General features: G+C 39.8%; 3 protein-coding genes across 6 annotated transcripts in view; 2 read left to right on the top strand and 1 right to left on the bottom strand.

Moving 5' to 3' along the window:
- Window positions 1–424: 424 nt before the first annotated feature.
- On the bottom strand, window positions 425–10501 carry FBXO43 (F-box protein 43). 2 transcript variants are annotated; one of them, XM_064706427.1, is made up of 7 exons: window positions 9769–10501; window positions 9582–9658; window positions 7559–7716; window positions 2996–4527; window positions 2054–2156; window positions 1042–1227; window positions 425–951 (listed from the first exon to the last, which is right to left on the bottom strand). In XM_064706427.1, the coding sequence occupies exons 4-7, from the start codon at window positions 4477–4479 to the stop codon at window positions 703–705; spliced, it is 2022 nt and encodes a 673-aa protein (XP_064562497.1). In that variant the 5' UTR covers window positions 4480–4527; window positions 7559–7716; window positions 9582–9658; window positions 9769–10501; the 3' UTR covers window positions 425–702. The 2 variants fall into 2 exon arrangements, with proteins under 2 accessions (XP_064562497.1, XP_064562496.1); XM_064706426.1 differs by lacking the exon at window positions 9582–9658.
- Window positions 10502–11757: 1256 nt separating this feature from the next.
- Window positions 11758–17276, top strand: POLR2K (RNA polymerase II, I and III subunit K). Of its 2 annotated transcripts, XM_064706423.1 has the most exons (5): window positions 11758–11933; window positions 13361–13653; window positions 15834–15897; window positions 16610–16702; window positions 17121–17276. In XM_064706423.1, the coding sequence occupies exons 3-5, from the start codon at window positions 15837–15839 to the stop codon at window positions 17141–17143; spliced, it is 177 nt and encodes a 58-aa protein (XP_064562493.1). In that variant the 5' UTR covers window positions 11758–11933; window positions 13361–13653; window positions 15834–15836; the 3' UTR covers window positions 17144–17276. The 2 variants fall into 2 exon arrangements, with proteins under 2 accessions (XP_064562493.1, XP_064562495.1); XM_064706425.1 differs by lacking the exon at window positions 13361–13653.
- A 1390-nt stretch (window positions 17277–18666) lies between these two features.
- The window catches only part of SPAG1 (sperm associated antigen 1), a 37360-nt gene continuing 28169 nt past the window's right edge, over window positions 18667–27857 (top strand). Inside the window, exons 1-6 of one of the 2 annotated variants that reach the window (XM_064706421.1) lie at window positions 18667–18752; window positions 19563–19778; window positions 20082–20223; window positions 20775–20934; window positions 21261–21386; window positions 25964–26031. In XM_064706421.1, the coding sequence (XP_064562491.1) occupies window positions 20084–20223; window positions 20775–20934; window positions 21261–21386; window positions 25964–26031 (494 nt within the window). In that variant the 5' untranslated portion in view covers window positions 18667–18752; window positions 19563–19778; window positions 20082–20083. The remainder of the gene's footprint in view (window positions 18753–19562; window positions 19779–20081; window positions 20224–20774; window positions 20935–21260; window positions 21387–25963; window positions 26032–27857) is intronic. The other variant, XM_064706422.1, reaches the window with a different exon arrangement.

Here is a 27857-nt window from a genome sequence, read left to right as displayed (position 1 = left end):
GGCAAAGGTGATGCCACAGCATTTTCAGATATGTGAACATATACAGTACCACCCAAAGTTTTCAAGACAAAAACTTTGTAAAACTCAGTACAACAGAATATCCATACAGCATCAGTTAACTTTATAAATTACTACTCTACTGAATTCCTTTACAAAGGCTGAGAGAACAATAGATTAATTATTGCAATAAAAAATTCAGACAACTAATATATGTTTTGACGTTTTACCATCCATATTAATGAGAGCATTTTTGCAAATGTACATAGAGTCCCACTTTGAGACATTTTAAAAATGTTTAATATAATTTAAAGTGAATAAAATCTGATTTCAAAGACTTTTTTAGAAATAATTTTCTTTAATTTGTCTTTAAGACAAGAATAACATTTTTAAACATCAATGAGGTCATGTTAGCTAAATAGTAAAGACTACATTTAAGACACTTTATTTAAAAATTAAGATGTTAGTTTCTACCTACTAGACAACAGGTAAAACAAAACATAAAATATTTTTAAATGTTCATTTTTTAAAAAAACATTCTACTATGTTAATTAAGATATATACATGAGAGGTTATCTTGGTAAGTCAACAAGAACAAATGGGATGATGCTTTCAAAATGCATACCTTTAGGAAGCATAGGAACAAGATCAGGAATTTAGGGGAAGGGGTAAAAGAATTAAATGTAAGTTACATGCTTTACAAATTTAGAGCCTTTTTAAATTTCTTTTGCTTTGGGCACTTCCTGGTGGAGCATCTTTTTTATTCTTCCGTTTTGCAGATAAACTATTACATTCTTTTGACCCATGGAATGCCTGCAGACATAAAATACAGAACTCAAATGCACATGCTTCTCTGCTACATAGTCCCAGTTTCATTACCAATTGATATTTAGCAGGATATTGACATCTTGGACAGGGTTTTAGAGCTTCATCAGTGAACAGAGTTTTAGCAACCTGTAGCAAGAGGAGAGAGAAAACAGCTATTTATTCTAGTAAATGAAAACGTTCTAAAAACTGAAAATGAAGCATTTCTTAGATACCTACTTTCATGTATTCTTCCTGCCTGCTAGCTGAGTGGGGAACAGAACTGCATCTCCTAGGTGTAATTTCAGTGTGTGAAGGTGGTGTCTGTAAAACAGGAGTTCTGGCTTGAGCTTGAACAAGCCTTAGAGCAGATCTATTGAGAATATTAAGTCTTGTAGCAGCATCTTCAGCCTTCAATAGATGTTCCTGTTAGTTTATAATTATTAAAAAAAAAAAAAAGGGAAAAAATTAGGATTTTATTTCATTTAGGATTTGCAGCTAGATTTTACTTGTTTGGGTTTTTTCCCTCTGAAACAACACATAAGAAAAGAAAACTATATAAATCTAAATATATATATATACATGTATCTCACAAGTATTTACCATTAAATGTTTATATTTAGCAAGGGATCAAGAGAGATCAACAAAAATTAAGTCACAGGAGCAGGGTAGAAAGCCTTTTAGCACATTCTACTGGTGCTCATGGTTGTGAATTAGGACATCTCTAAAGCAAGTGTGCATGTATCATGTGGAAGATCTGAAAAAATATACTGCTATTAATATGCTTATTTCTCTAGATGCCCCTTAAAAAACCTTCTACATATCCTTCAGATGCTCACAAATACAGCATGACACTGTGACACAGTGCTAAAAATTATCAGGAGGTAGAGTAGAGCAGGTCCTACAGCAGTGCAGACCAGAGTGAAATGGACAACGAGGAACAGCATGGCACAATGGTATGAGCAGAGTTTAAAATCTAAAGCTAGAATTAGTCAAGGAAGAGATCCTGCAGGATTCTCAAGAAAGGTCAGGAGGAGTAAATAAGAGTCTTACATGGTTGAAAGACCAGTGCTCAAACTGCAGACTGCTGAAAAGCAGTAAGAGCCATTACATTCTCCTGTTAGAACCCATCGCCTGCTCATTTTGGAAATGTCTCTGTCAGTTACTTTTCTGTAGCTATACAAGATGTTTCATCTTTTTATCTTCTTTCATACTTAAAAAATAAAAAAATCACCTTTGAGAACTATCTTACCCGAGCTGCTTGTTTCATCTGTTTTGTGTACAGTTTTCTCCTCTTATCTGCATTTCTGTCTTGTACAATGATTTCACGCCAGCTTTTGCTTACTTTCCAAATGCTGGAACAAATAAAAAAAATCGATTCACTTTCAATTTTTTTCAAGTAGTGCAGAAGTCATAATAGCAAGACTACCTAGTAAAGATTTTTGTATGGTTTCATAAACTCTTGGTCATTTTACAGACTGCTGCTATGGACTAGTTCTTTATTTTGTTATGAAACACAGGTCTCATACACTAAATATCACTGCATAACAGAAGAGTCTAAAGAACAACAGCAACATTAATAGTACAGCATCCATGACTTAGAAAATAAATTAATTTCTTCCTCCATATAAGCCACTTACCAAAATTGTTCCTAGTCACACCTGTGTTTAGGGTTCTGAAAACATCTGTGCCCTTAGACTTTCATCTATTCACCAATTCCCTTTGTTACAACAAAGGGATCAAGAGCATTGTGTGAACAGTTGCTATTGATTAGAAATTAATCAAGAAGATTTCTCATGAATCAAAATTCTTTGAGCATCTTTGTGCTTAGAAATAACCGAGGAAATAAAATACACAAGAAAAATTCAAGAAAATGTGTTTTGAGTGCTATGCACTATTGGGAACTTGTAATGAGGATTAATTACTTTCTAGGCTTAAAGAAATTTTTATGTATTTTAAAATTTACAAGTATTGTGATTTAGTTTTATTATTTTATGTTTTTTCAGCTTTTTAATGCCCCTATTGTTTAGATCTACACAGAAAGACCTACTTAATTAACAGTGAGAAAATGTCTCTTTTTTTCAGAAAAAAACAAATTTTGTTGACAACAACACCCAGTATTCCACAAGTTATTCTCATTCATTTGCAGAAGCCTTTTTCCCTTTTTTTGTGTCTGTGAAGCAATAGTACTTACCTGCATAGACTTTCTACTGTCGAAGCATCTAAAACTATAGCAAGAACATGTCTTAAATTTCTATCTTTCAATTCTGTTAAAATATCTAATTTTTCAAGGCCCATTTTCTTGCCAATAAGTCCAGGAAGAACATGATCTAATGCAAATATTTCTGTTCCATCAATATTCTCTGAGATTTGCTTTTGGTGCAATCTTTGTCTTTGCAAGCAAATTTCATTAATTAATTTCAGAGCTGGAGTTCTTGAGAAATCCCCATGACTTACAACCAGGTCTCCACTAGGCTGTTCTTTTAGAACTAACTCATGATCTTCACTGACAAAGTCTCTTTCTTTTGTTAACACATGCATTGAAGTAGGACTGCCATGATTATCTTCTGTGTCTGACTGGGAGCCGAGTTCCCGAAGAGTGGATAACCTTCTGACTCGCTCAAGTTTTCTTGTCTTTCTTTTACTGTCTAAAGTTCTAGAATCTTCTTTGTGCTTTTGGAAGAGCTCTTGGAAAGATCCCTCATAATCAGACAATGAGTCTCCTGATTTGTCCAAAGGAAGTGAATTATATCCACTGTCTTCAGGTGTTGAAAGATCTGGGTAATTTGCTACCTTAACAGGGGGAGAGTTTATATCACATAGTCCAAAGTTCAAGTTCTCTGCTGGGCTGGGGATAGAAGTCAGGTATTTGCCCTCACTGGCCTCAGGTAGGCTACTCCTACTGTAAGCAGGAGTCCTAAGCACCCCATCTCTAACACTCATAAGAATATTTTCATTGAATTCCTTAGTGTTACTAGCAGTGACATCCTTCCACTGAATTGGAGACAAACCTTCTGATTCTAACAATAAGGGGTCCTTACACTGGGAATCTTCTAGTGTAGAAGTCCTTTGTTGGGAAAAGGAAAGCCTCCTTTTTGGAGAATTAGGATTAGAATTCTCAGGTTCTGAAGTGCTAGTTGTCAGAGTTTTGTAACCTTTATCTTTTGGAGAATATGCAGCTGTTTGTGAAAGCTTTTCTTCAGAGCTCAAAACACAAGAGAATATTTTTTTCCTGATGCTTCCTAAAGAACTAAGTTGTCTTTCACAGCATTCTACAGTTGTGCCTCCTTCGACAGTATTGGGTAAAAGCAGCCTTCTGCGTAGTGAGGAACCTTTTCTGCCTGATTTAGGAGTTTCAAAAAAATCTGCACTTCTTTTTGTTTCTCTTTCTTCTGATAATGAGATAGAATTAAATTCTTTTTCAATCGATGGTGACCTGGGAAAGAAGGCACTTGGATGGACGTGCTCAGAAGGCCCCTGTAGCAACGATACACTTGTTACACTGGGTGCTCCTTCACAGTCTGCCTCAGGATCTTCTCCTGACTCATTGCATCTGCTGTCCAGAAATGCTGAAGTGCAATACATGTCTTTAAAATTTGAGTATTTAAAGCTGCTCCTGGGAGGTGTTAATCTATTTCTTTTAAGAATGTTGAACCTCACTAGAGGACTGTCTGACATCTTCTGCTTGACACTTTGACTTTGTAAATAAAGATAGCACTGTTGTTTCTGAAACAAACAATAAAAGCAGTCACCAAAACCCCCTCAGATTAGAGAGAAAGCATTGTGCAAGTCTATCAAGATAACAGTCATAACAAAAGTGTTGTCGTTAATCTCAGTAGAACATAAACAAAAAATAGATGGTTACAATGAGTGATTAAAATGCACATTGTACTGTGAGGCAAATAAAACATATATCCAGTTAGCTAATTCACCTGGCATTTCTCATCTATGGAAATGCACTGAAAATAAGCTACACAGCAATTAGAGGCTCATTGGTGCTGAAACTGGCAACAAAACTCCCCAGCATTCCAGCAGAGCCAAGATTTTTATTAGCACTGTTACTGGTTCATCCAGCAACTAATAGTTCAGTACTCAAGAATAAGCAGAAGCTCTGGTAATAGGTGAGTTTAGATACAAGATATTTTCTCCTTAAGTAAAATAAGAGGAATCATGAAGTTACAAGTCTAGAAGTTTCCCTATTATTGATCTCCCTAGAGTCCCCAGAGGAATGAATTTGACCTCTAGTTACAAAGTGAAAAGTGCTTTTTTATCTGCCTTAACATTTAAGTGTTATTTTGTAAAGAAGCTCTCTGCTTTTGGTCATCACTACAGGTAAACTGAGTGTTCTGAAGGCTTACATTTTAAAGAAAATTACTGACTAGAGACACACTCACCAGGTCCATATAGGAATATACATAAACATACTAGGAAAATACTATATATTTTCCTAGAAAGGTTAGAAGAGGCTAGTGCACACACTTAAATAAAAGATGTGTGGAAACAGGCTAACTTTTGCCTCTCACACTGCAGAGTTTCTCCACCCTAACTGTAGTGGCATTGGGTCACAGCTTTCTATGCACAGTAACTGTTATGACTAATGCAGCGAGAGGGCTGTTCTCACAGACACCAAAGTCATTCACATCAGGGTTGCAAGGCTCAAGAGTTTGAATCAGCACCTTTTACTGTAGTATGTTGCCTCTAGAACTGATATTCTGGAACATAAAGCCTTGAATTAGCAACTGAACTTTCAAAACAGAAGTAGCAATCTTTAAAGGTGGCTTCAAGCCCAACTACTAAGCCATTGCTAATATCCCAACAGTCCTTTCTTAGTCTAGCCCTAAGCCACTAAATGCTGGCAATGGGAACTCAAACTGCTCAAGAGAAGGGAGGCAGAACTATTCTTTGATGATCTTGGGTCATTAATCAGCATTTTTTGACCCACATGGAAAGCACTTTTTAGGATGATTGTAATATTTTTAAAAAATGCTTTGTTTTGTTTTCTCCTGGAAGAAGATAGCAACAAGAGAAGTTCAAAAGGAAAAGGATGCTAAACAGCAGAATAACACCTCGATGTTAAGACATACACAATCTTGCTAGTATCAGTATGAAATCAAACAGACTTAAACAAAATCCACATACAGAACTGAGAAAAACTCTTCTATCAAAGACAGGTATGTGAAAATAATTCCAAGACAACAACAAACTGAAATCTGACATGCTTTGTTCCCTTCTCCCATTCACTTCTATAAACACCTTTCTTTCCCATTTGTTTTCTGTCTCTGCTTTTACCTTGTTCCTTGTTTTACACAATGAAAAGCGACAGCACAAATAGGAAACACAAGGCAAAGCTCTTAGTGTTTAGTGAGCTAGAGATTACTTCTTTGTTGCTGCAGACCAACTCCAAACAGCATTTAAGGTTTCATCTGCATCACTTCATGTTTTAGAAGATCTGTAAGTACTGGTGTCCCCCAATGGTTGATCCTGGGCTCACTATAGTTCAACTCATCATCTGTGACTTGGATGAAAGGGGCAGACACCTCCCTCAGCAAGTCCACTGATGGCACAAAGCTGGGAGAAGCAGCCAATACCCCACAGAGCTGTGCAGCCCTTCAGAAGGACCTGGGCAGGCTGGAGAGATAGGCAGAGAACCATCTGAAACTCAACAAAGGTGAATGCAGATCCTGCACCTGGTGAGGAACCCCAGGGACCACCAGTACAGGATGGGGGCTGATCTGCTGAGAAGCAGCTCTGCAGGGAAGGTCCTGGTGGGCAACAAAATGTCCATGAGCCAGCAGGGTGACCAAGAAGGCCAAGGGTACCCTGTGGTGCATGAGGAAAAGCATTGCCAGCTGGTTAAAGGATCTGATCCTGACCCTCTGCTCAGCCCTTTTGAGGCCTCACCTGGAGTGCTGCGTCCAGTTCAGAGCTTTCCAGTTCAAGAAAGACAAAGAAATACAGGAGAGAGTCCAGTAGAACTACGGAGATGATTAGGGGACTGGAACACCTGAGTTATGAGGAAAGGCTGGGCCTGTATAGCCTGGAGAAGGGGCCTTATCAATGTCTATCAGTGTCTGAAGGGAGGGCACCAAAAGGATGCAGCCAGGCTCCTCCTGGTGGTACCTGGTGATAGGACAAGAGGCAATGGCACAAACTGCTGCACAGAAAGTTCCACCTGAACACGGGAAAAAATTTCTTTACAGTGAGGCTGACCAAACACTGGAAGAGGCCACCCAGAGCATTCATGGGGTCTCCTTCTCTGGGGATATTCAAAAGCCATTTGGACACAATCCTGAATAATGTGCTCTAAGGACCCTGCTCAAGCAGGAAAGTTGGACTAGATGATCTCCAGCGGTCCCTTCCAATCTTACACATTCTGTGATTCCATGGTTTTAGAAACTAGGCTGAAAAGGCTTTGTCATGAACCAGAAAAGAACTTTTTCCTACATTTTAAAAGGTATGAAATCTCTGTGCAGTACACTTCTATACTTCAGTCAATTATTCATGAGCAAAGGACCACATGAGCATAGCTCTTCTTTTTGTAAGAAGACAAAGACCTATAAAAAAAAAATCTGTTATAACAAGAGGGCATTATCTTCATTTTTATGCTGAATTTTGCAAAACTACAGTTAATTAGCAAATGTTGTCAGTAGATATTATTGCCAAAAATGTTGATAGAGATTTAAACTGAATGCTAGAGACAGCTGTTCAAAATCTCAATCCACCAAAAAAAAAAAAAAAATCACATATCCACACTTACCTTTCAAAATATTAGTATTTCCCTTAAATACAGTCGAACTAACAACACATTTAACAAAAGCCCAAAGGCTCCGAGGCTTAGAAAATTAATTTTCAGGCAGGATGCTGAAGAAACAACAACAGGAAAACCTCATGCTTGCAGTTTCATTCTCAGGCATTCTATGGGAGAATTAAGAACAGAATAAAAATTAAAACATTACAGTATAAAAGAAGCAAACTTGTGCTTCAATTAACACCAAAATCACAACAAAGCAAGATTTTGCAGCTATAAGGGAGGTCAGAAGAGCAGAGTTAAAGAAATTTTGGTAACTCAAGTAGAAGCCGAATATAATGCTGTACAGCGGCCAGCGTCCGGCAGGGGGAGCCTGTGAGGGCACGACATTGATTCGGATCTGTTAGAAAACATTACAGGAGAATATAAATAAAACTGCCAATTGACATTGAGTGAACAACGGCCTCCCATTAAGCTTCATTTCACCTCTTTTCTATACCTCTCCATTCATCCATACATTTTTATAGTTATTTTTACTTCTTTACACCCTATTCCACAATTTTGAGACCTCACATGGAGTATTGCCTTCAGCCCTGAGGCCCCCAAAAATAAGAAGGACATGGACATGTTGGAGCGAGTCCAGAAGGAGAGCGTGAAAATAATCAGAGGGCTGGAGCACCTCTGCTCTGAAGAGTCTGAGACAGTGAGGGCTGCTCAGCCTGGAGAAGAGAAGCCTTCAAGGAACATAATTGTAGCCTTTTAGTACCCCATGGGTGCCCATTGAGAAAGCTAGAGACTTTTTACAAGCACATTTGGTGATAAAACAAGGCAGTAAGGACTTTAAACTGAAAGAACGAAAGTTAGTTTGGATGTTAGGAAGAAATTCTTCACTATGAGGGCAATGAGACACTGGAACAGGTTGCCCAAAGAAGCCACTCCATCACTAGTAGTGTTCAAGGTCACACTGGATGTGGCTCAGAACAACCTGATCTAGTAGAAGGTGGCCCTGCCCATGGAAGGGGCTCAGACCTGGATGATCTTTAACATCCCTTACAACCTGAACCATTCTGGGATTTACACAAACCCCAGTACACACCTCAAGCATGTATACGATTCTTTTCCAAAATGTAGTACCTGTACAAATTAAGCTTTAATTTAACACAAAGTCTCATTTTACAAATACAAAAGGAAAAGCTTTTCAAAGGTGCTAAACACGTCTCATAACAGAACAAGAGTCTATTTCTATTCACAAGAGATACTTAACAAAATCTCTTAGAACACTACCTTTTATAAGCACTTCTTTTTTATTATGAGAATTTAATCTACTAAATTTGAGCCATAACACCACACCTTTTTCATTTGGGGATCTAACTAGTTCCTGGAAGTTTTATTAGCCTTGTGTTAGATGTGATCAAACAGATGTGCAGGGAAGGAAAGGCTGGTCACACCTAGTCAGTTACAGAGGAAGTAACAAAATCAATATCTACTAAGGACAGATTTATGTGCTCTGTGCATTTCTCATATCTATTATTAACTTTGCCATTCTCAAATCAATTTACAAGTAAACTGCAAATTTTCTGGGAGTTTACTGGACAAAATAATTCATATTCAGAGACCCAAACTAAATTTAGTACGGGATTCACAGATTTGGACAACGAATAATTTCTAACAAGTTTAGTCTTCCCAAGCATCCTAAAGAGGTGAAAATGTTGATTACTAGAAGACAATATAAATGGTATCTCCAATATAGACATAAGTTCTAGGATGGAGTTGCACCTGTTCCTAGCAACTTATATTCCTCAGTAATACACACAGAACACTTATGCATTGAACAATTTTGTTATCACTGCTAACAAAACAGATAAAGACAAAGTCTTAGTGATACAGAAGTATTTTTGCCGTTATTTAAACAGATATGGTAGCTGCAGTAAAACAGACTCCGCTCTTTGGTCCCAAAGTCACTGATACCTTCCAGGTAATAATATTGAAGATGACACAGCCAAGTCCTGTCTGCATGATGTGGGTCACTTACCCTAATTTGTGAAGCAAATCAAGATCTTCCAGAGCAAATGCGCTGTATTCAAAGTATTGCTTACCCCTAGTGATAACCTGAGTGAGAAAGTGTGTGGAGAGAAAAGAAAGAGGTGCAAGAGAAACATTACCCAGCCAAGAGAGTTTTCACTCCACAAACACATGTATTAACTGCAAAGCCTAATTACCCAGCGATGGCGATAACAGGGACGCAGCTGAGGACCAGCACCCGAGGGTCTCTCGGTCCCCTGGGATGCCGGACACGAGCAAAGCAACGGCTTCGCTTTCTCGCCTGGCAAACCGGTGGGCACAGAGCGGAGCCTGGAGGCCGCCCTCCCACCGGGAGCAGCTGAGGCGGCGGCGGGGCACCCCGAGCAGGGCTGAAAGCGAGGAGCAGGAGGGAAGGCGGGCTGGAGGAACTTCAGCAGCTCTGGCCGCCCGGCCCCAGGCCCGTTGCCCTTGGCGAGGAGCCGCTTCGCTCTCCCCACCCACACCGGCCCCTCGCGTGCGGCCGCCGCCGCTTTCCCTCGCTCGGCTTTGAACTACCCGCCCTGACCAACCGCTGCCTCCCCGCCCCCTCCGCGCTGGCCCGGCCGGGAGCCTGAGGAGACCGGGAGTGCCCAGCCCGCCCCACGGGGACGTGAGGGAACAGCGGCGAGGCTTGCCCCGCTCCTCACGCTTTACACTTCAGCCCCGCGGCCCCCGCCGCACCCAGCCCACTGTTAAAGCGCCCCTGAATCGCTCCTGCTCCTGCCCCTGCTCTGCTTCCCCAGAGGCGCCCAGTGAGGGTGAGGTTTTCCCGCCTCTGCCAGAGCCCACTCCGCTCCCTGCGGTGGAGGGGAATGGGAGGCGGAGGCGCTAAGGGGTGGCTCAGGGGTGCCTGAGGCATTCACAGCTAATAATCCTTATCTGCACCACAACCTTTAAGTGTGGGTTATAAGGGCGCTAGTTAATTTGAGTTAATTAGCACCTTTTTACCGGACAGCCCAGGACTAAATAGTCACAGAGCATTTGTCAAGTACATCACCTTCAAAGCAGTCGGGAGGAGGATCCCCGACTCCAGCACTGCGTAGGTTCTCCTCAGATCTCCCCATGTACTTTTTGCCCGAGATTCCAGGAAGGACCATTCTCCCTGGCTACAGTGTAGAGCACATTTTCCACACCTTGTCCTGTCGTGAACGGCCTACGGGCTACTCCCGTTTAATTTGTTAAAAATCTTGTAGTAATTCAGAAACTGGCGGCTGAGTTTTGCTGCGGTTTTAGTTTTTCTGTAAACTAAAATAAACCCAAATACAAACCCACCAAAACAATGACCACGTGGATGGCTGGTTTTCCTGGGCTCAGTAAGGATAACGGGAGGCTTCACACAGGCGGGATGGGGAATGTCAGACCTAAAACCGACTCTAAAAGCAACACCTACGTTTTAATAAGAAAACTCCCGGTTTTAGTAACGTAACCTCTGTTCGTGGGGTCTGGTAATTTCTCAGTCTTCCCCTTTGGCGACTCCGCTCCTCCTGGTGTGAGGCAGCCTGAGAGGGGCCCGAGGAAATAAGGGGTTAAAAGTTCCCGACTCAGCCGGCGGAAGCAGACATTTTTAGGGAAAGAATATCGCTTTATTTGACTACAAGGTAACAGTTATGGCTAAAAAGCGAAAGGTTCTTGGATTATCTCCCCCTTCCTTTTTAAAAAGAGAAAACATTAAAAACTTTCTTCAAGGTAGTAAACTTTTCTGAAAGTGCTTTCTGTAGTACCATCTGTTTCGCAGGAATAAAATTGTTTTTCAAATATTTGTACTTATTTATAAAATATCTTCTCAGTAAACCTGGAAGCTTACTAGTGGGACACAGCCACTGCAAACTCTGGCTCCGTCACTCAAACCTGGATGGATTTATGCGAGCTGGATCAAAAATATCCAGAAATTTAACAAGTCGTAATTGCGACATTTTATGCAATACACAGGAGTCACACTACAAAGTGTGTTTTAACAAAAAGAAACAAAACAAAAAGAAACAATCAAAACAAAAATAACAACAACAACAAAAAACCCAACCAAAACCTGAGAACGCTAACAGGTGAAACGAGGTGAGACATTCTGCAACACTCGCACGGCGCTCGGTTACGGCTGCATTTCCTTCCCCTGTCTAAAGTACCTGTACCCCTGTGCCTTCCCCATCTCGACATACAAGCCTTTCCTCTCATTTGCCTACCCATTCCCCAAGAATTATTTCACTTTACAGTACAGTGGGAGTCTCTCACACAGTCTCAACACTCTGCTACACTAAATCCGAAGGAGCATCTTTAGGGCTAGAATTTACCAGCAGATGGGAATGGAACTTACCAAAGCGCTCCTCTCGTAAGTAAGGGGCGGATTTTATCGGAAACGGCTGAAGTAACCGAAGCTTTAAGATCTGGTAAAGCATCCTATTTTTCCAAGTGAATGTTGAAAGGATGCCGATAATCAAACAATTACATTATTTCTTTATTAATAATGGAAACTTTATTTTCAGAGGATTAACTAAATTCTTCATGGAGATATTTTTATTAAGTCCTTTTAAATTTGTCGGTTGACAAACGCATTTTTAAAATACTAACGAGCCTAGAGAAATAATACCGGGGGTGGGTGGACGGGGATTGCTATTTATTTTTTAGGACTTGTTAATTTCTTACCATGCGTTTACCAAAACAGAGCTCAGGCTGTTTTTCTACTCTGTTTAAACTTCTTGGTACACACCCATACCAGCGTCTCCGTAGCAGAGGAGCCGATGCAAGTAGTGACCTATAACAATACCTCTGCCTTTTACAAACCATTTTTCTTGCCCGTGCTTCATTCTGACATTCCGAAAGTTATGTGTAGCTTTATTCTTTAAAGAGCAGTGTGAAGAAGCAAGTCTAAAGCCATTACTGTGATTTCATTAAGTTTAATTTAAACACAAAATTAGGAAAACTACAACTATTTATTATTACCTGAGTTCATTTTAGGGAAGTTACAAGTCCTATATGAAGGTGATTTGCTGGTAGGAGAACATCAATGAATTACAACTGATAAAACCTCATCCGTACTAATTTGGATGCTTAGGAAACTATTTTTATTCAGTTTTCAGAAACAGAAAGATATTTTTCCTTAAACTAGGGGACCTTAGAATGATCTAGTAGTTTAAATTGGCATGTTCACAAAACATAGTATTCGTTAAACATGGGGGGGAGGGAGGAAAGAAATACAGCAAAGATACCTAATTAGACAAACTGTCAGTCGAAGATTCAAAATTCCTACCGCAAGCGAGATGGAGCCAGTGACAAAGAGCAAGCGGTGTCGTTTCAAATCTTGCCCGCACTGCTCTAGTTTAGTACATCGGGAAATACCGACATATGAACTTCTTTCATCACAGAACCTTACACTTAAAATGCGCAATATATATGTTTGTAGTATGTAAGTCTGGCTTCATGTGGGTACATATGATACCGACCACGGCATCGAAATATCAAGATGCCGGGCTTATCCACGACATTTCTGTTAAAATGCTTCTGAAAACAGAGGGGATCTTGAGGTAGAACACCTCGGTGGTTTAAAACTCCGCAGCTGTATGACCAGATCTGGCGCGGGGCGTTCTCTATCCCGAGTATGTTTGGTACAGCTAAATAAAAGAATGAAAATACCGGGTACCTTGGAGCTCATTTTACCTAACCATGCAGCTGCCTACTTTCTTTATTGACAACTGACACTGCTATTCGTATGGAAGCTTGTGTCTTAAAACAATCTGTGGGCCTTTTTTTTTTTCCCAGGCGGCTAACACCCAGAACGGAATATTTGTTACTTTCTCAGCCTCACTACCACTGGCGGCGCGGAGCCGGAGCCGGCGGCGGGGCGAAGCACGGCCCGCCCCGCGGGCGCCGGGCGCGCGTCATCAGCGTGCGCCGGAGAGGCGGCGAGGCCGGCGGAGCTGCGGGAGCGGCGGGCGGCTCGTCCGGGTGTTCTCTCCGCTGCTGGGCGGTGCTGGTGCGGCCGTGGTGGGCAGGGAAGGGCCGGGACCAGGCTCGTGGGCTTCGCTTCTGCGTGCCAGACCCGCGGGACGGAGGTCGGAATTGGGGCGGGATGGGGGGCCTGGGGCCCGTTCCCTGTGAGGGCTGTTTGCCGCTCTCCTTCGCGGGCTCTGCGGGACGTGAAGGAGCGCGTTGGCCTCTTTTACGGGTGCATGAAAGATGCTCGGAGAGAGGACCTCATTGATATGTAAAAATATCTGAAGCGAGGGGTGCCAAGAAGATGAAGCCAGGCTCCTCTGGTTGGTGCCAAGCACTAGGACAATAGGCAGCAGGCAGAAACTGAGGCATAAGAAGTTCCACCTGAATAGGAGGAAGAACTTCTTTACAGTGCGGGTGACTGCTCACTGAACGGATTGTTCAGAGAGGTTGCAGAGTCCCCCTCACTGGAGATACTCAGAAACCATTTGGGTGCACTCCTGTGCCATGTGCTCTAGAATGATCCTGCTTAAATGGGGAGGTCGGACCAGGTGACCCACTGGTGTCCCTTCCAGCCTTTCCCATTCTGTGCTTTGCTGAGGTGCTTGTACATGGTACCCCCATGTCTCTGCAATGGATTCTGGCTGCGCCCCAGCAGATGTTGCTGCATCACTGGGCCTGTGGGCTCTGCCAGCTTGGTGGCACTTAGGGCTGCAGGGTGTGTGAAGGCCAGCTGAACTATGGTACCTCCCTGCAAAACACAGAACTGAATTCACTGCTGCCCTTAGCAGCAGTATAATTGTACTGCACAGGAAGCACTACCCCAGGTTATTGGCTACAACTGTAATCCACCTTAGTTCCGCTGTGTTTTAGATGTCTGCTGTTTTCCAGTGGTAATGGAAAACATTACCACTGCACATAACTTACTGCAATGTGCTGACACAAAACAACTGTAGCACATGTGAGTTAAGATGCCACTATGATTATGGTGTACCATACTTGAAAGCTGTAGAGTTTAATGGATTCTTTCCAGTTCTCCTAAATGGAGTGACGTAGTGGGAGTTTTAAAAAGATGGTTTGTCAAGTGTTATCAGACTCATAAAGTATGAAATGTCTCTGCCCTGTTTTCAGTATCATAGTTTTCCCAGCTGAATTTATGCTGAAACAAATGCTGAAGCTGAGGGAAATAATATTTGCTGTAAGCAAAAGCATCAGAGAGCCATTCTCATAAGGAAGCATCAAGAAGGCTATTTACTGGCATAAGGGTTAGGAATTCTTGTCTTCTGTGTCAAAACAGCAATACAGAAAACAGCAGCCTCAAAAAACTTAATAGGAAATATTTGTGTTCTTGTCTAGACTTAAATTTGATGGGGAAAAAGTGTTTATCTATGTACAGTAACCACCTTAAAATTCACAGTTGCAAGGACATTTACATGTTAGGATAGGATTACTTAAAGATTGGTGGAGTTTTTGTGGAGTATATGTAACTATTTAGTCTGATGCCCTGAAGAAATACTTGTCTTTAAATTGAAGTCTGAACAATCAAAACCATTATAGGACATTAAGAGCTGTTTGGAGAATAGCATTGAGTTATTACTCTTGATTTGGTAGGATTTGAAGGATTGAATTTCATCTATGGCCACTCATTGTTTGGGGTTTTTAGTTTTGTGGGGGTTTTTTGTTGTCATTTTGTTTTGTTTTTTGTTTTGTTTTGCTTTTTATTTTCTGCTACTCTTCTCCCCACAGTCTGTTCCCAGCATTTCTAATACCTTAGAACAACAAATAGTGTATCAGGTTAGCTAGTGTGTCAGAGGGGGAGGAAAAATGACAAGGCTTACCTTCTTTGTTGGCATCATTGTTACATGAGTGGCATGTAAGAAATTATTGAACTTTATATTTCCAGCAAGGAAATTCTTAACATTGGCAGGAAGGAGGAAAAAAAATATTACTCATTGGTCTTTAATGTTTAAAATACTGTTTAATATAAAACATCGTGTTGTCCTCGTCCTTAGATATTTTCTATACCAGAGTGGTAAAGCTCTGTGGAACCTGATGTTACTTTGCTTTTAAGAAGTCAAACTAAATTACTTTCTGAAGTCTCTTTCAGCCTGAATTAACCCATGCCCTGTGCATCAAATATAAATGTAATTTGTTTGTGTTTACTTTTAAGGAAGTGGTTTCATGTTCTCTTACCTTTACCTTGAGATATTAAAGTGATTGTGTATGCCTTGGAAACAAAAAACAAACCAAAAAATCCCACACCCAAGCTAATGTGCATGTTGTGTATTTTTTGTTTTAGAACATGGATTCACAGAAGGATGTTCAGCCTCCAAAGCAGCAGCCAATGATTTACATTTGTGGAGGTAAAGAAAAGTCATTACTGATTCTTTTATTACTTGATACTGGAGATTTGGTGTTTTAATAATGAATGGTGCTTAGTCATTACACTGAAGGGTGCATAGATACAAATAGTTGCAGTGTATGTCCTGATGATGTTTAAAGCTTTATGCAGTGATGGTGACACGTGTATGGGGTACATACACAGTGTTGTGGAGGTAATTCCCTGGAGCTTGTGTTGCTTGTGTTGCTCCTCGATCTCTGTATGTTTTATTGACAGTGCTGTAAGGGCACTCAGCTTTCCCTGAAGTACAGCAGTCCAATTCTCTGTTACCTATAGACAAATCAACAACTTAAAAATTGTTGATTTTCAGGAATCCCTGGAATATTTTGTCTTTTAAGACAATAGAGTTTGGGCTTTGGAGGGATGAACTGAAATTGTCATTAGCAGATGATCTAGTATCAAGTGTGGAATGTGTTCTATGCAGGAATATTTGGGTGATTTTAGCAAGATTCTCTTTTGTCTTAATGTAAGTGAAGCTTGCTTTTTATTTTCTCTTTTTCTTTTTTTTCATGGTATCTTGTTACCTTTGAGCTCTTGATACAGATTCATTGCACTTGCTATGTTTGCTTGCCACAAGTAGGAATTTGACTATCACAACTTTTCAAAGTTATCTGTGCATTAACAGTGCTGTTCTTCTTTGCCCCCACTTCCTTTTTCTTCCTCCATAACATCAGAATGTCATACAGAAAATGAAATAAAGGCAAGAGATCCTATCAGGTGCAGAGAATGTGGCTACAGAATAATGTACAAGAAAAGGACAAAAAGATGTATCCTTTTACAAGTGCACTTGAATGCCTTTGGAGAGCTGTGAAGGGAGACAAAGGGAAATGGAATGTAAGGGAAACAGAATGGAAGATTCAAAAAATCACACAGCAATTCTTCAGGGTCAAAAATCAATACAGGAGAGCAAACTACTATAGAACAATCTCTGCAGTGTTATTTGACACCTGGATTTCTTTTCTGGCACTTTGTCTTTTTTTTTTTTCCCATTTTCTTTCTAGATTAAGTTACTATAGTCTGATGGGTAACATACTGGGAATTGTTGATATTATCCAGCATCTTATTAAAGATGACTTTTGAAATACTTTATGTAGAAAGTTGTGATTAGATTTAGACAGTCTCTTTTCCTCTCCCCCATCTTTTTTTCAACCACAACATATTTTTTCTTTAACTTCATTATTCCAGTGGTAGTTTTTGATGCTCGATGATGTCTGCTGAAGATAGTGACTTCATGATACAATCTTTCTGATAACTTTGTTCTGTAAAACTGTTTGTGTGTAAATGCACGCTCTTATTTGTGTTTTAAGAGATTGAAATATTAAAGTTCATTATAAAACTAAATTTTGTCTATATTGTCTTCCATCAGTAGATTTCTAAAGCTGTTGTTTAAATTGTACTCAAAGTATGCAGTGTTTTTTAAATTCAGTGATAATTGTATTCTTTTTGAGTTATCTTTGTTTTTATTACTCTCATCTAAACTTTATTTGCATTTTAACTTTGCTAAATGTTCTTTGGACTCCAATGAACTGCATAAAATAACTGTGGTTTGAATAAATTCTACTGAAAATAAATAGAAGGCTAGATTTGAAACAGATCTGGATTTCAAAAAAGAAAATCTTAAAGGACTTCAGAGCACCCAATTCTGGCATCCAGTTGTGGACATGTCAAAAGTATGGATGTCTGAAAGTGTGAAAAAATAATTTCTCCTGAAAGAAGAGGGAGAGGGAGGCAAGTTAAACATTAAGAAGCAATGTGGAAACAGAAATTTCTTAAGTGCTGTTTGACTTGTTTGTATTCAAGGAAAGAATTAAATCTGTGTTGCAAAGATTTTTTTGGGTAGCACCCCAAAAAAGTGGGATCTTGTTTTGCTTTTCAGATGACTTTTCAGGGGTCTGTAATAAGTGGTGGGTTTGTGATGATGAGCCAAAACTTTTTGCATCTGTTTGTAATGTGTGTTAGGTAATACCACTGAAAGGCACTACAGCATAGTGCTGGATTGTGTGTGCCTGATCTCCGTTTTGATGGTGCTGAGATAACCTGCTTATCTCATCATTGTAATAATATCTTTTTTAAGGTCTGCATGACTGTACGATGGCTTGTAAATGAACTGCAGTGGCTTGTTATAGGGGATGAAAAGAGCATTCTGAGATGCTGTTTTGAGGCTTTTGGTTAAGATTTTCTTAGGTACCTGATCTATGCTACAAAGACTAGATTTTTTTTTCCTGGAAACCAGATACACTCGGGTATAAATGATAACCTTTTTTAACACACAGCTGCCATCAGTTCACCAGCCCGGGCCGCACAGCGTGCACCTTGTGCCTGCACAGCAGAACGAAGGGGTCGGCTGTGACACGGCTGCTGGGAAAGGTGAGGAGGAGCGGGCGGCAGCAGCGCTCCCGAAGCTCGCCGGCAAACGGAGGCGGGCTTGGTCCCTGTGCGGGCACGCCGGGTGCCTCTGGCTGCGGACTAAGGCGGCGGAGAGCCCCGCTGCCCTCGGGAAGGGGCACGGACATTCTTTGGAGAGTAGCCCTGGGGGCGTGCAGAGCTGACGGGCAACACTTAACTGGGGACACCGGCGTCGGGCGAGGGACCGCTTGCTCTCCGCTGAGTGAAATACTACGCTGAAACACAAGGGTGATGCCCACCCCGGGCGCTGTATCTCTGCCCGCCCTCGGCAGGCGCTCCCCTCTCCCCTCAGCCCGGATCCCCGCCCTGAGCCCAGCTGCGCCTGCGCGGCCTGGGCGAGGGCCGGGCGGCCCCGGCTGCGGTGTGGGCAGGGCCGCGTCCGTGTCCCGGAGACAGCGCGGCCCAGGGCAGGTGGGTGCCGAAGAACGACAGGGCGACGGCAGTGGGGCCGCTGGAGCCCGGCGGGGCTCTGCGGGAGCGTCGGCAGGGCATCCCTGGGGCGGGCAGCGCCGTGTCCCCGGCGCCATGTTGTACATAGCAACAGTTGCTAGGCACGGGCCGGCCGCGCTGCCCCGGCTCCGGCGGGGCGTCAGGGCAGCCCGGGGCCGGCCTGGAGGTGAAGCCCCGATCCTGCCGGGGCTGTGTGGGGAGGCTGTACTGCCGCCGGGCTGTGTCACCACGAGCCCTGGGCACCGCGGTGCCCGAGAGCCGCGCTGGGCAGCTCCTCCCGGCCGCGGGAATAAACGGGAAAAACCGCCGGTGGTGATGAGCTTTTAATTCTTCTACTCTTCTTTAATGATTTCCTACCATTTGTCCCTCTTCCATGCGACTTCTTCCCTTTCCAGTACTGAAACCGTAAAGTCTTGGGGCAGAATCTCTATGCAACCCCTAATTGTTACCAGTTATTATTTAAGTGCTACTGTATTGTAAACATTTTTGTATAACTACAAATTAACGTGCGTAATTATGCAAGACATTAGAGCATAATTATTTTAATTTGGTCTATAACTACACATAGCTGTTTTCACATACTAACTAGTTGCCCGTATTGTATTTCTTCAAAATTAACTGATTGCTTTGTGCACTATATAAAAGGGGGGGAAAAAAGAATTTCAGCTCCATAGAGCTTGTGGTCAAAACAGAAAAAGATGCAGATGAGCAGATCAAAGGGACAGGGAGACAGAAATGTCTCATTTGAATCCCTCATTTCTTCGTTTACAGATTTACTGGAAAATATTCGGTTTCGTGTGTAACATAATCAGAGACCCAGAAAATGCAGTCAGCGAGGAAAGAGAATTGAATTTATTTTGTCTACAGAGAAGCCAAAGATTTTTGTTCCTTTAGATATGCTGCACTGGTTAATGTCTTCCCCCCTCTGAAAAAAGGAGTGTCCTTCACTATCTTCTTCTTTGTGATTATCCCACTTGGTTAAAACAGGTATGTGTTAAATAGAACAGAGAATGTGGTAGGCAAAAATTGGCAATTTTTAAAGTGGTTTTTCTGAATTGTTCTGACTTGCAGTAGAGTTGCATACTCTTACAAAGCATATCTCATACTTCTGTCTGTAAATCTCTAGTCAGGGACAGTTAATGTGATCAGGCCTTCAAATCTGATATTTTTTCTTTTACAAGTCTGCTTGCATGAGAGAGTGGAGTGTGAGCAATTTTATTCCTTAAATTTGCATTACTTCAAAATGTAACTAGAAGCTCACAGAATAATTTTTTTTCTTTTAATATTTAGTTATGGGTGATGAGTCAGTACCATATTTTCTGGGTGAAGGAACCACTAAAACATATCAAATACCTATTAGTCATCTGGACTACAAATTCATTGAGAAATGCACAGATGTTAAGCACCTGGAAAAGATTCTCAGGGTATTAAGGTAAATTTATTTTTTTACCTTCATGAATAATTATATTCCTGTTCTGTAAAATTTGAGGGAGACCCATTTCTATTTGTCTGAACCTGTCTGTGACTTTCTAATTTCAAATTAAAGTACGAAGTTAAAGTGATCATGCTAAAAGTGTCCCAAATGACACTAGAAATCCAAGTATTTTTTTAACTACCCAAAAGTTTGAGTAGCTCCGTGCTAGGTTTTTTTAAATGCTGCCACTCTCTTTTGGTTCCCTCCTGATCCATGTTGCATGACTAGCAATTTCAGATGCCACACCTGTTTAACTTTTGCTTTAAATGACACAAGTTTCTCTTTAATGACCACTGTGGTGATAACTTTTGAACTGTGTATGTGGGCATTGGAAAATGGTTGAAGGTTAACTGCGAATTTCTAATAAAAATGTTATTAGATGTTAGTAAAATTGGTTTGTAACAGGAAAATAGTCCTCTGAAGTCACTGTATGGACTACATATGGAGGGAAACATGGAGGATGTGGTGCAGTTCTTTTTTGTTAACATTTCTATCTTTGCATTCTAAAGGTCTGGCGAGGAGGGGTGTTACCCTGAACTGACGTTGGCTTGTGAGAAGCGAATTGAGTGTTTGGATCCAAGGAGCAGAGCTCTGAGGAAAGATAAGCCTGCAGCCACAGCTTCTGATTTCACAGCTGAAGAATGGCAAGCAATTAATAGTGAACTGATGGTACAAGATCTCATTTATAGTGGTCCATAATATAATCACTGTAATGTATCAGTCTTCTTCTTGTGCCGAAGTAGAATGTAATTATTTGATTGAAAGAGGAAATGATCAAAGGATTATGTTTTAAAATTTATTTTCTTGCTTAATGTACTGAACATTAACTGCTCATTTTAACTCTACAGATTCTATTTTTTTTTGCAGATCACTTTTTATTCAAAAAACCACTATTGCTCTTTGTCTTAATTGCTTTTCTCTATTAAGAGCAGTGCTTTTTAAGGATAATTGCTCTTCTGCCTTAAGGTAAAAATATATTATTTATTCATTTTCAGAGCTGGCTGGCAGAAATGAATGAAGATGATAAGAAATCACAGCTCCTGAGAACAGACACACCAAATGAAAGACAAGATAACTTGCCTCCCATTCGTTGTTCCAGCAGCTGCCCTCCCACTAATCAGGTATCTCCATTTTTTTTTTTAAACTGAGAGATTTTATATGTATGAACTTCTAATCATTGTGCCTTTCTTACTATATTTATTTTGTTGACCAGAAAATAAAAACCTTTAAGCTCCCTTGCAAAAGACCAATGCTTAAACAAAAGTACTTTTTTAGTACTAGCACGTGTATTGCAATGATATTTTCATTCTGATCAAGAATTCACTGCCAGAGCAGATCTCTTTAAACAGCCTTTTATGTTCTTCGATTCATATTTCCAAGTACTGCTTAAGCATGTCAACTAGGCTCCTTCTGGATGAAATTATGCCAGGAGATTTTCTCCAGCTGCCAGCAGGCTTTTGTTCCATGGGGCCAGTCAGAAGCCAGTCCAAAACAAACACCCTGGAACTCATACAGTGGGGATGTTAGAGCATCTGCAGGAATTGTTTTACTCTGTAGCCACTCCTGTACTGGATAGTGCTGGTGTATATGTAGCCTTTGATTGTGTTGGTACCTTGTGTTGATATTCCCACTGCAGCTGTACAGCATAATTCCCAATTTAGCCCTTAAGCAGACTTAACAAATCTTGATGACTACAGAAAACATATTTACATTTTTTCCCCCAGGTATTAGTTTCCTTATATTTTGGTGAGTTTTACTTTTTTTTCATTTATTTATCTGCCTGAAATAATTTTTTTCCGGCCAGCTTTTCTTGCTAAATACAGTGCTACTGAAGTGATAGGCAGACAAGTAGGTGTGGATGGGATTTCTCTGAATTGTCAGGTATTGTCACAAATCAGTTCAGTCTGATTCTCAAGTTTTTTTTTTTTAATTCTGGGACACTGCAATAGGAAATTCATTAAGCATTGTTCTTTTTGGAGGTTTGTGAGTCAGAAACATTATGAAGGGATCCTTACTAGTTGGGTGATCTTTCATATTAATTCCTATTTTCTTGAATAATTATGTATTAGCAAATGCCTGATCTGTGTTCTTATGTTGTCAGAAACCACTTCTTATTGTCAGCTGGTACATAGATGTTGGACCAAGACATTTGGGATAGCTAGGCAGTCTCTGTTATGTGGTATACAAGAAGCTGGAGATTCCAGTGAATGTTTTATAAGTGGTTCGTATTGAGACTAAGGTGTGCTTTGGTTTGGTTTGGTTTGTGGTTTGGTTTTTCTTTTTAATTAATGTGTACTCTTTAATATTTTGCAATATATGTTCCTCTTGACTGTCCTGTTTTGCTGAGATGGATTGTGCCACTGTAGCTTTATCCTTGATTCATGTCCTGTGTAACTGCTAGAACAGAAAATGGTTTAATACCATGTGAAATCAGTAAATCCAGTTTAGAATGTTAGCATAAAGTGATGGAAAGTGTCTTGAAATCTAGGATATGCCATGTTACTAAAGAGGATGCGTTCTCCATTCAAAGACAAAATATTCACCTTTTTTCCCTCTTCCTTTAAACCATGCAGCAGTCTTCAGATCAAATTTCGTTCTTTTGCTCTTCAGCTTTTGTTCTACCTACTAGGTTTTGGTGTTAGCATTCAGGAAACCTAGATATAGCTTTATGCTTTACCTGTGGTATGTGTTTTCCATTCCTTTTGTCTAAGCAGACAACCTCTGAGGGAATTGTAACCTGTCCTGGAAGAGAGCAGGAAAGCCTGAAACATTTTATGCAGCAATACAGTTATACCACTACTAGATCCCTACTGAATAAAAATAAGCTGTTTATATAGCATACACTAAATTTATACCTGCATCAGGAAATCTTAAATAATTGAATAATGTACATTAGCTTTTCTTCTTCAATCAGCTTTTCTTTTTTTTTGTTTTCTTTCTTTCTTTCTTATAAAGGTATGTGTCATCTTATAGTTTTTAAACGTTTGGCTTATCAATTGGGACAATAATTATTTTTCAGACTGGCATCATATACTTTTGTAAGTGGGTTCAAGTTTAGAGTCATCCAAATTTATCCTTTCTGCTGGAAATAAATGCACAAAGCCATCCATAATTTTATGTTATTACTTGGTTGGAGACAGTTCATCTGATCTGATACATAAAAAGTTCAGCATTTTCAATGAATCCAGTTCTGGAAATCATTATTGACCCTAAACCAGTGGATTGCACTAATGAGTGCAAATTTGGTAAATGAAAGCATCTTGTTTTGTCTGTAATCAGATTTTCTTGCTGATACTATATGCAGGTGTAATTTCAATTCACTACTGATAGTTTGTAACTCTGTATAGTGTTTTCTTTTTAGTGAATGTGTGGGGGGGGGATTCCAAAAATGGGCTGAAAAAGAGTAAAATTTTTGCAATATTCCCCTCTATTACACAATGTGGAAATTTCTGTTTTACACCCCTCTTTTCCTATCATGTTGCCCAGAACTGTCTTAACTGTCCACACTGCATAATTATTATTTTTGCTGCCTCATTTTGTCCAGGAGAGAAGTAAAGCATGTGTTTAAAGATATTAATATTCAAAAGACTGTATTGATGGCATTTCAGCTTAGGCTTCTTTGCCAAACATGGTTTTCTAATACTGTTCCAGAAAGATTTGCATCCTCAGATACCTCCTCATGCCACAGCCCAGGGCATGCAAAATGCATACAAGTTTTATGTTATAAAAATCCACCATGATAGCATCAAATAGCCTTCATGTTGTTTTGGATATTCTGAATTAAAAACTAACACTGGTTTGCTGCCATAGAATAGTAATGTTTTAGGACAGCACACAAGGCCCACAGGAGAACCAAGGCCAAGTTGTGTCACCTGTACCAAAGCCAATTTGTGTGTTCATCTTCGGTCCAGAAAATGTTCAGTGAGCTTCAAACCCAGTGGGATTCATGCATTATGAATTGTAGCAGGAAACATGACAAGCACAGAGATTTATTTTTTTGAGTTCCACAGCATGCAAGTGTACATTTTTTTATCAAAGCCTCTTGGATGAGATCCTCTGAAATACTATTTATCAGAAATTCCTGACTCTGTAGGAATCACAACTTGATTACAATTATTTCAAATATATGAGACTTGAGAATTTTTTTAAAATTGTGGGGTTTTGAGTTAATGTTTCTTCCTCATTTCTTAAATGCATATGCTGTAGTTCTCTCCCTGAGCTGGAGTTGCATTAGTGTCAGTACCTTATGAGAGTCTCTTCTGAGAGCTGCAGTATTTTTGCTCATTTAAATTAAGGACTTTGGTTGAAAAAAAAAACTTGATATTCATTAAAATAGTAATATACACCAGGATGGATATATAAGGATAACTCATGTTTCAGGAAGGTGTATTTTGGAGCTCCCTCCTCTAAACATGTGTTGATCACTGTACATATTTGTCATTTTGTCTCGCTTCCTGAAAGACATAACATTAAGAGTAATTCTGGAGTTATATACTACAAAAATTTGTGTAACCTAACATTATAGATAGTCAGAAGTGTTTACAGGAAGGGTCACATTTGCATTATGTAAATTGAGGTGTTTACATCCAGCTGCAGAAGCATGTCCTCATTACAGTGTCACCACTGGCAAAGCGAGTTTAGGAAGCTTCTGGTCATTTCTTTGGTTCAGTTTATCACATGCTGAATTGATCTGGTACAGATATTTGGAGACTGTACTGTGATCTCTATCAGATTTTTTAAACACAGAAAATTGTAAATATGCAATTCTACAAAGAATTACACTGGTCTAACTCAGTGAATGCTGGACTGCAAGGTAAGAGGAGGACTGAATGGCCAGGATAGGGTAGATGGGAATATTTTGAACTGGCTGTTCCACTGTGAAATACCTGTTTGGAACCACACCTTGCTATTAAGCATTTTGAAGTCAACAAGCAGGGAGGGGCATAGAAGAAGTATAGTCTCATGACAGAGGTAGAAGAGATGCCAAAGGGGACAGCTAGGGAAATAGAGTCCATTAGTGTAGGAGATGGGTTGAGATACAAGGCAGTCAAAGCTGATTGTCAGAACTGATAGCTGCAGGAAGGTCATCAAGATAAATTTTAGGTAAGGCAAGCTTCAATGATGGAGCTTGTCCAAAATCTAAAGTGAATGTAAATAATAATGGAATTAGCTTTAGTGAAGTGATAAATGGTGAAAAGAAGTTCAGACACTACTTTGAAGTAATTTATTTGCAAATTTGTTGTGAGTGTTCCGGGGACTACCAAAATCTGTGCCTGGAATTCTCTTGGGAAAGGGAAGCCTAAAACCAGGTTCCTGATTCACTCTCAGTGTCAAACACCTCATCACAAGGCTGGGTCTTCTGAAGACTGAGTTCTCCCTTGCTGTGTTGAAAGGGTGGTTGGGAAGATGGCATCACCAGATACTCATTAGAAAGTTTCACTCAGTGCCTCCGTAATGTGACAGGACAGTGGACAAGAAGGGTGAGACTCAGGAGCCCCTCAGATTGCAATGATTTGTGAAATGCATCAAGATTTTCTTTAAACCAAAATGAATTACATTTTCAAGACCGTACTAAGATTAGTCATGAGTAGTGGTAGTTACTAGGAAAATATGTACTGCAGAAACAAAACCAAAAAAACCACTGTGAATTCCACTGCAACAAATTGTCTTACAAGATGGCTGTTTGTTTCTCTTTTAGAATAAAAATTTGCAAAACAAACAAAGAAGCAAGAAAAACATACCACGGGATTACAGTGAATGGGACAAGTATGTTTAATTAATTTTATATTTCAGTTTTTAATAAATCTTATTTAACTAGGGAACACAGTGTATTTTGCAGAAACATAGTATTAAGGTCAGCATTTTAAGGAACTGTAACAATGGTCAAACTTTGGTTTTTCTTAATAAATGTTCTGTTAAAATGCAAATGACACATCTTGCTAACAGTTGAGAACAAGTTAGTGTACACTTTTGTACAAGGTGTGTGAAATACAGTAAACCAGCAGAAAAATAAATAAAAATTGATTATTTAATTGATGAGATTTTTAAAAACAGCTCTAGGGTTACTTAACATGGAGCTGTAAAAATGGACTTGTCTATATCTAAGGCACAGTTCTACACTGAAAACAAAACTGATGAATACTTACTCCTGCACTGAACCCCACTAACCTCAAAGAATGAGCTTCAGGCAGTGCATCAGTTTACTCAGATGCAATTACACTTAATAGAAGTTTAGACAGTAACTATTTTAGAATGGATGAAGCTCTGATACAAAGACATTCTGCATCATGTAATGGTGGCACATCACCTTCCCAAGTTACGTGGCAGGTTCATGCCCAAATGGTTGAACACCGAAAGCAAAAAGCACATTGTTATTCTTGTGTTGCACATTGTAGAAGCTTTTCTGTAGTTCCTGAAATCTGGAATACAATGGTGTAGAATCAGAGTGAGGAGGCACAAATTTCCAGTGCAGTAGATGGAGATACTGTGGGGTTTGGGTAATGAAACTATATCCCAAAGCCCTTAAAAAACCCTTGTTCTGCATAACTTTTGCATAGCAGTTATTTTCATGCACTTATCTTTCAGAAATTGGTGCCTTCCTGCTCAAATGTGGACAAAGAAATTAGGTCATAAAAATAATTTCTGCAACAATTTATTGTTTCATTTATTCTTTACTCTTGGTACTGTATCTTTCCAAAGTAATTGTACAGATTTTGTTTACACATTTATGTACACAATCTTTAAGTGCTTTAGCATGCTGATAGTAGTAAAGGTTGTGAATTTTCCCATAGAGTGTATTTATTTTGGATTATGAGTATGCTGAAACCGAGCTGTCTGAAAGATGTTTTCCAATATAAAGCATATCATAGTTTTAAAATGCTTTGAGGAAAATTTCAAAGCTTTCAATTAATTGTTTAGGCAATTTCTAAACAAAGTGTTTCACTTCTTATTTTAAAAACATTTATTTGAAATGTGGTTAATTTATAATAAACAGGTAAAAGTAAGTTAGCAAAAGATCAGATTCAAAATGGAGAACAATTAGTGTTATGTGAAAAGGTTTTGAGTTGGAGAAATTTTCCAAATAGTATCTCAATTTCAGAAAGAAAATATTCATATTGTCAAGATTATTGTGAAAAGGCTATTTTCCTTTAGACCCTACACAAAAAAAGCAGTAATAACAGTGTTTCTGTGTAGTGTAGGAATTGATTATTGCTATATTTATTTTACAGTATTACAGCAGCAATATTTCTTTGATATACATTCCTAAACATTGTTTTCAAAAGCTGCTTTAGTGTAGCTTTTGAAATGTCTGAGACTACTTGTCTCAAGTTTACAGTATAAATTGCTTTGAAGCTGTTTCTTAGCTATTTTGGCAAAGGTTAATGGAGATGTTTGATAGAGCTGGGATGGAGCCTGATGATACTGTTTCTTAAATTTTTTCCTTTTTTGGGGAATATGGTGAGGAGGTGACACAGAGATTTTTCTTGGTCACCAATAATTGAATGCAGCCTGTATCTCTTTTCCTTTGGTTTATAATGAAAATACAATATGCCTTTCTATCAGCTGAGGAGTCTTGCCATGCAGCATTATTG

This window comes from Zonotrichia leucophrys, chromosome 2 (genome assembly GCF_028769735.1).
Source record: "Zonotrichia leucophrys gambelii isolate GWCS_2022_RI chromosome 2, RI_Zleu_2.0, whole genome shotgun sequence".
Lineage (NCBI taxonomy): Eukaryota > Metazoa > Chordata > Aves > Passeriformes > Passerellidae > Zonotrichia > Zonotrichia leucophrys.
This window is presented reverse-complemented; position numbering and strand designations above follow the sequence as displayed.

Coding starts and splice junctions, on each gene's coding strand:
- FBXO43 (XM_064706427.1), bottom strand. CDS start 4,479: ATGTCAGACAGTCCTCTAGTGAGGTTCAACATTCTTAAAAGAAATAGA. Junction 1,228..2,053: donor AGATGAAACAAGCAGCTCGG/GTAAGATAGTTC, acceptor ATAAACTAACAG/GAACATCTATTGAAGGCTGA. Junction 952..1,041: donor GGCAGGAAGAATACATGAAA/GTAGGTATCTAA, acceptor CTCTTGCTACAG/GTTGCTAAAACTCTGTTCAC.
- POLR2K (XM_064706425.1), top strand. CDS start 15,837: ATGGATTCACAGAAGGATGTTCAGCCTCCAAAGCAGCAGCCAATGATT. Junction 15,898..16,609: donor AATGATTTACATTTGTGGAG/GTAAAGAAAAGT, acceptor CCATAACATCAG/AATGTCATACAGAAAATGAA. Junction 16,703..17,120: donor CAAGAAAAGGACAAAAAGAT/GTATCCTTTTAC, acceptor TCATTATTCCAG/TGGTAGTTTTTGATGCTCGA.